The sequence below is a fragment of the Canis lupus genome, chromosome X (genome assembly GCF_003254725.2).
Source record: "Canis lupus dingo isolate Sandy chromosome X, ASM325472v2, whole genome shotgun sequence".
NCBI classification, from domain to species: domain Eukaryota; kingdom Metazoa; phylum Chordata; class Mammalia; order Carnivora; family Canidae; genus Canis; species Canis lupus.
The window spans coordinates 19,842,753-19,850,199 of NC_064281.1; the positions used below are offsets into that span (position 1 = coordinate 19,842,753).

At 60.0% G+C, this 7,447-nt stretch overlaps 1 protein-coding gene across 1 annotated transcript; it reads right to left on the reverse strand.

Annotated features, from left to right (window-relative positions):
* Window positions 1-1,593: 1,593 nt before the first annotated feature.
* Window positions 1,594-5,958, reverse strand: LOC112655275 (transcription factor SPT20 homolog). The gene is made up of 2 exons (XM_035712273.2): window positions 5,876-5,958; window positions 1,594-5,721 (listed from the first exon to the last, which is right to left on the reverse strand). The coding sequence occupies exon 2, from the start codon at window positions 5,701-5,703 to the stop codon at window positions 2,659-2,661; it is 3,045 nt and encodes a 1,014-aa protein (XP_035568166.2). The 5' UTR covers window positions 5,704-5,721; window positions 5,876-5,958; the 3' UTR covers window positions 1,594-2,658.
* Between the last annotated feature and the right edge of the window lie 1,489 nt (window positions 5,959-7,447).

The window sequence follows — 7,447 nt, forward strand, 5'->3', positions numbered from 1 at the left end:
CTGATGCCATCATCAGCAAATATCTACAACAGGGAAGTCCACAGACACAGGAAGCAAACTGGTGTTTCCGGGGCTGGGGGAGGGGAGGATGGGCAGCCAGGGCTTCCTGGCTCCAGAGCTTTCTTTGGGGTGACGAAACTGTTCTGGAACTGGAGCTGGCGGTCCCAGAGCGCTGGAAGCATAGTCAATGCCACTCAGCTGTACGCCTGAAACCGGTTACTCGGCGCTTAGGTGAACTACACCTCCAAAAAAAGAAAGGGGAAACAGCAAGAACTTCAGGGATATCTTGAGCCCCACTGAGACAAGCAAGCGGGGACAGACAGACACGGGGGAGCCGGGGCTGCTGAACAACTGATGGCCACCAGGAAGAGACAGGGAGAAAGAAACACGGGTGGAAGGGAATAAAGGGGAAAGGAGAGAAAATGAGTGGGAGGAAAGGGAGGTGGGCGGGGGTGACTGGGTGACGGGCACTGAGGGGGGCACTTGATGGGATGAGCACTGAGTGTTATGCTGTATGTTGGCAAACTGAACTCCAATAAAAAAAAATATATTAAAAAAAGAGAGAAAGAAACGGGTGGATTCCGCTTCGGAACCTGACAGAGAGGTTGCCGACACTTGAAGAGCAAATAAAGCAAGCTCATTTTCGAACGCTTAGCTGTTTAGCGCCCGCAAATAACCTGCAGTTCTAAAGCAAGTCAACGACTGTACAGGGAGGAAGCGAGACATCCCACAAGTGCCTTTTCAAGGCCAGCTTGCACCTGGAGGAGAGGGGCTGAGCTCTGCGGGGCCTGAGGGGGCGCGGGGACTGGGGGGCACTGATGCTAAAGCAGCAGCCCGGGGCCACCACCAAGCAGGGCGCCCCTGAGCCACGCTGCCCATTGGGAGGTCTCCCACATCCTCCACACAGGCCTGACAAGCACATCACCTCTCGGTGGGCGTCACCTCTTCTCTCAAAACGCCTTTGTAAAAACTGCAGTGACCACACCGTGCACAGACCTTTTAGAGCACACACCAAGGCCATTCCTCTCAAAGCTGTCTCTGGTATTTAATAGGTCACTTCAGCACAGACTATGCACAGGGAAACCATGTTTAGAAAGCTACGACCTTGGCGTCCCACGCGACAACGTGGGCGAACCTTGAGGACGTCCCTTACTGGCTGCGCGGAGTGAGCCAGTCACCAAAGGACACGGCTGCCCCGCGATGCCGCTTCACCCAGGTACCCGAGGCGGTCCAGCTGCGGGAACCAGAACGGAGCACGGTGGGTGCCCGGGCTGCGGAGAGGGGGAAATGGGGAAATGGGGAGCTGCTGCTCCGCGGGGATAGAGTTTCGCTTTCGCAAGAGGAGAACCATTCCAGAGGTCCTTCACGCAACGACGTGAATCCAGTCAGCATCGCTGAACCGCACACTCAAAAAACGCTGAAGCCCGTACACTTCAGGTCAGGGTTTGTAACACATCTAAAAGTTTTCAGATAAAAAAAAAAAAATACCAGGTTTAAATGACTGCTAGTTGTCGTTTTATCGTTTTCGAGAAATTATAGGCTTTAGGACTTTATTTTTTTTTAAGATTTATTTATTTATTTAGGATAGACAGAGAGAGAGAGAGAGAGGGGCAGAGACACAGGAGGAGGGAGAAGCAGGCTCCACGCCAGGAGCCCGGCGTGGGACTCGATCCCGGGACTCCAGGATCGCGCCCTGGGCCAAAGGCAGGCGCTAAACCGCTGAGCCACCCGGGGATCCTCAGCTTTAGGACTTTAGACTGAACCTAGTGTGGAGCTGAGGACACCGCAGAACATTCTCCTAAAGAGAACTCAGTCTACAGCTACAACAACAAAGCAACACAATCCCAGGTTCTTAAATCGCTGCCTTGTTTCTACATAACGCTCATGAGGTTGTGCTTCCGTAGAGTTTAGACATCTCACCGTAAAATACCGATACCTTATGGAAAACAAAAACACCAAAACCACCCAACGTGAAGTCAAAAATCGGGAGGTCACCTGGGTGGATGCTCTGGTGCTTTTATTTATTTATTTTTTTTATAAATTTTTATTTATTTATGATAGTCACACAGAGAGAGAGAGGCAGAGACACAGGCAGAGGGAGAAGCAGGCTCCATGCACCGGGAGCCCGACGTGGGATTTGATCCCGGGTCTCCAGGATCGCACCCTGGGCCAAAGGCAGGCGCCAAACCGCTGAGCCACCCAGGGATCCCGCTCTGGTGCTTTTAAAATAGACAGAAAATAATGCAAGACTCAGAACTGGGGAGGGGAAGGCGGGTCTCTGGTCATTTTACCTTTGGACTGGCTTGCGGCCTGCTGGCCCTGAGGTGGCCCAGGCATCTGGGCTGCTACCATGGTCACAGCTGCAGGGCCCTGCAAGATTCTCAGCTGTTGTACCTGCTTCCGGAGCTGAGGCTAGGGCTGGGGCTGAGGCTGGGGGTGAGACTGGGAGTCAGACCGGGGCTGGGGGTGATACTGGGGCTGGGGCTGAGGCTGGGGCTGGGGCTAGGGCTGACCCTGGGGCTGGGGCTGGGGCTGGGGCTGGGACTGAGGCTGGGGCTGGGGCAAGGGCTGACACTGAGGCTGGGGCTGGGGCTGGGGCTGGGGCTGGGGCGAGGGCTGACACTGAGGCTGGGGCTGAGGCTGGGGCTGGGGCTGGGACTAGGGCTGAGGCTGCAGCTGGGGCCCTGCAAGATTCTCAGTTGTTGTACCTGCTTCTGGGGCTGGGGCTGGGGGTGATGCTGAGGCTGGGGCTGGGGCTGGGACTGAGGCTGGGGCTGGGGCTGGGGCTGGGGCTGGGGCTGGGGGGTGAGACTGGGGCCGGGGCTTCAGCTGGGGCTGACCCCGGGGCGGGGGCTGGCGCTGGCGCTGGCGCTGGGGCTGGGGCTGCGACGACGACGCAGGGGACAGCTGCAGTGCCTGCAGAGGACGAGGCTGGCTCTGCCCGGGTGTTCTCTGGCTCTCTGCAGAGCCGAGCTGTGCCAGCGCCGACACCGCTGCCTGGGGCTGCGGCAAACTGCCTTCTGCACCGAACTTCACGAGCACGGCTGGCTGAGCAGAAGAGGCCGCTCTTGGACTCGCCGCACCTTGCGCACTTGACCCCTGTGGCACTGGCTGCGGAGGGCCGGGAGTGAGGGCTTGCTGGAGTCGGTCCTGGGGAATCAGCTGATAGACCTTCTGCTCTGGCTGCTGCCCGGCGTTCAGAAGGAGCGAATCTTGCCGAAGCTCCAGGAGAGTCACTGGCCTGAGGCCTGAAGCGCTTTTTAAGAAAAACTGAACGCGGACCGGCGGCGCAGAGGACACTGCCTCTGGTGGCCGAGCTCCCGAGGGCGCGCTGCTGGGCTTACTTGCCGCAGGAGCCGCGGAGCCGGCGGTAGAGCCCTGCCTGGGGCTGCAGGCCCCCGCCACAGCCTGGGCTCGGCCGCCAGGGCCCGCCGCTTGGACGACGACGCTGCGGCCGGCGGACGTGGCCGTGACCGGGGTGGCCGGGCTGCTCTGGGAGGAGCTGGCGGGGGACAGGGTGGTCGTGGGCAGCCTGCTAACTCCAGCGTCCTGAGTCACAGAGGATTTCTGGGACTTGACCGTGACCGGGGTGGCCGTGGTTCTTGATGAGGAGCCGGCGGTGGGCAAAGCGCCTGCAGGAAACATGCTGACTCGAATCAGTTCCACAGCGGACTTCTGGGACTTGGCCGAGGCCGGGGTGGCCGGGGTGGCCGGGGTGGCCGGGGGCCTCTGTGAGGAGCTGGCGGCGGCCAGGGCGGCTGCAGAGAGCGCGCGAACTCGGATCGCTTCCCCAGGCGGCGGCTGGGACTTGGCCGAGACCCGGGCGGCCGGGGGCCTCTGTGAGGAGCTGGCGGCGGCCGGGGCGGCCGCGGGAAGCGCGCGAACTCGGATCGCGTCCCCAGGCGGCGGCGGCGGGGAGTCGGCCTCCCCAGAGGGCCGCTGGGAGTTGGCCGAGGCCGAGGCCCCGGCCCAGGCCGAGACCGGGGCGGCCAGGGCGGCCGCGGGAAGCGCGCGAACTCGGATCGCTTCCCCGGGCGGCGGCTGGGAGTCGGCAGGGACCCTGGGCGCCAGGGTCCCCTGCGAGGAGCTGCCGGTGGACAGGGCGGCTGCGGGAAGCGGGCTAACTCCAGGCAGGCCCACGGAGGGTTTCTGGGAAAGACTGGGTGGCGCCGGAGCAGGAGCGGGAGGTGGCGACTGAAGGAAGCTGCTGGCCTCCTCCCCTGGAGGAAAACTGTCACCTGGCCAGCTCTCTCCTGAGCTCCAGGGAAGTCTGATGCGCAGAGGTGGGTGTCTGACGCCCTTCCCCAGGACTGGAGACCAAACCGACACCGCCGCCGTCGTCGTCGTCGTCGTCGTCGTCGTCGTCGGCTGTTGCGCTGGTTTCCCGGGAGGAGGCCCGCCGGGGCCGGCTGAGCCGCTGGGGCCGGGTGACCACGCGGTGGCCGGGCCCCGGGCCTTCTGCTGGCCCACCGCCTCCGGCCGAACGACTAGCCTCCCGGCGTCAGCCTTGGACTCGGGCGGGACGCGGTTCGGACGGCCATCTGTGGCCGAGCGCGGAGGAGACGTCGGTCGCTCACGGCCGGCTCTGTGCCAGGGCCTTCTCTGTCCACAGAAAGGTGGGTTGCTCGGCGGCTGCGTGGAGGCCGGCTCCGTTGTCTGAGGCTCACGGCCGCCTTCATAGCCAAACACACCATCGTCTCTTACCTCGGGGGCTGGCCAGACCCCTGCAGGGGAGACGTGGCATCTGGCCGGCCTCTTCCCTCTGGCGTATTTCTGCACATCCACTTCAGAAGGGACGGCCAAGTCACAGGGCCTCCGTTTCCACAGATCCACACAGCTCCCTGCTTTAGAAATCTTGAGGTCGTACCGCTGCCCGGCTTGGCTTTGTCTGCTTTTTTTGCAAGAGGCCCATAGTCCCAGCTCGGGAGGAGGTGGGCATTGAGACAGCTCCTGCTGGCGAGTCAGAGAGGGTGCGGAATACCTCCTGAAGCTCCTTTTCATCGGGCGAGTGTTCATCTTCTGCTTGTTATAGAGCAGCCTGTTTGCAGCGCAGGCTACTGACAGAGAAGGGTCAAGACACAGGGGTTCGGCGGTGGCCAAGATCAGCTGGCTCTCAAGCAACAGTTTCTCTTCCTCGGTCCACTGCTGGCCGTCGCTGGTTATGGACTGCATGTCGCAGGCTAAGGTCTGCATCGTGGGGCGCAGGAGAACGTGCCTGGTCTGGTAGCCGGCAGGCTCCCCGTGGCTGCACTGCCTGTAGTCCCGTACCTGTGCTATGACACACCCACAGTGGAAAATGTTAACCTGAGATTGTTCCAGGAGATCCACCAGGGCAGGAGGCAACTCTTCAGCATCCAGGTATTCGAGCAGCTCGCCTTCCTCGTAAGGCAGCCGAATGGTCTCCGAGCAGGAGCCCTGCTTCCCCTCCAGCATCAGCGAATATCCCTCCCCTCCTGGGTGTAGGTTGACCACTAAACACGCCAACGACTCTCTCCTAACCAGCTTCTCTAACAAGTTCGCGTTGCTTCTCAGTTCCTCCGTAGCCTCGGGCTCTTTCCCACACTCTTCCACGTAGATGTCATAGAGCTTTTCAAACAGAGAGGCTGCCCCACTCGACGAGCATTTCCTTTTAGGAGGCCTCTGCTGGGCACTCGCGATGACATAGTCCGCACGGTCCAGAGCTCGTTCTACGGCCTGCTGCATCGTGCTGCAAAAGGGGCCCTACAAAGTAGAGAAAACGCAAGCGCCTTGAGGACTCTACTTCCATCTCTCACGTCTCGCAAGCGCCGCAGCTGCACAGCGGGAGCCACCAGCCTGACTTGCAAATAGTCGGCCAGAAGCCCGCCCCACGAAAGCACCACGCAACGCAACGTACCTGGGATTCGGGGAAACAGCTACACGTGTTGGAGCCACCAGGGCGCCGCCTCTGGAGTCGCTGGGGGCTGGGCCGGAAGTGGATGGGAGCCCCCCCGCCCCCCTCCCGGGCTCAGTGCCCCTGCCTCCGCCCCCCTCCCCGCCCCCACCGGAGCATCTGCTTGTGCGCACGTGCGCTCTCTGCAGGCCACGGGCGGGCGGGCGGGCTGCAGGCCTAGCCCTCCAGGCCTAGGCCTCCTCCTATTGTGGCCTCCGCCTGCAGGCCACGAGGCCCACCGCCCGCACCTCCACCTCCGCGGCAGGGCCAGACCCTTGCTTTACACTTAACGCCCAAGGCACGCAACCGATCCGAGGAATACGCACTCCCCCCCCCGCCCCCCCCCCACACACACCCCGTAAGGTCCCGGTCCACGCCAATTTGCGCAGGAAGGCGGCTTCGGGGAAGCCTTGGAAGCTGTTCCTTTCTTTTCTTGGCCAGCGCTTCACCCACAATCGTTCACGGTTTGAGTCTCCTGTCGTGAACGGCAGGGCTGCGCCTGGTGCCCATCACCACTTGAACACACCCCACAGAGTCCACGTGTGTGGCTCCTGCCTACGTGGAGGCTCGCTGTACTTGGTGCAGGCGTCAGAATCCCTCCTTGAATCTTCCAGTGATCTCCTGCCTGGTGGTTGTCATGTGGATGTGCGCATCAACGTGCCTTCCTGATACTTCAGTATTTACCTCCTACTTCCCTGTGTAGCACAGTAAGGGCGTTTTGCAAAGGATGCCGGAGGCAAGTCGCGCCGGCTGGGAATTACAGTTCGGGATTAAACTATCGGTTTGAAATAAATAAATAAATAAATAAATAAATAAATAAATAAATAAATAAATAAATAAATAAATAAATAAATAAATAAATATCGGTTTCAGAAGCTGACCTGCGCGTGGATGGAGCTGAGAGCTATTGTCCCGGTGATGGCAGCGCAGTTCAGTGATCACTCTGACTTGTAGACCACAGCCAGGATCCCAAGGCTGGATTTGGAGGAAGGTGATTAGGTCGTAGGTAACTGATGGGCCCTCCTTTTCCACTGCCTCCGCTGCCTTGAGATGTGCGGGCCTTTGGGGACAGGTTTCATGTAAAACAGTCTCTTGAGGGGGATCCCTGGGTGGCTCAGCGGTTTGGCGCCTGCCTTTGGCCCAGAGCGCGATCCTGGAGTCCCGGGATCGAGTCCCAGGTCGGGCTCCCGGCATGGAGCCTGCTTCTCCCTCTGCCTGTGTCTCTGCCTCTCTCTCTCTCTCTCTCTGTCTGTCTCTCATGAATAAATAAACAAATAAAAGATCTTAAAAAAAAAAAAAAAGAGTCTCTTGATATTGACCGGAGACATAGCGATATACAAGATATTCAGAGAAAAGTCTCACAAAGGTGAGGAAGCCAAGACCAGTGGGTGGGAGTCCCAAACTCCGCACAACTATGCAACCGGTGTGGATCTTGACCAATGGCAATGATGACAACTGTGTGGATAGTAGATTCGGTCGAGTGAAAGGGGATTGACAACTTTTCGCCGGAGAGCTCCTGAGAGATGGCCCTGTATG

Bases quoted from the DNA above. Each gene is read 5' to 3' on its own strand.
- LOC112655275 (XM_035712273.2), bottom strand. From the start codon at position 5,703: ATGCAGCAGGCCGTAGAACGAGCTCTGGACCGTGCGGACTATGTCATC.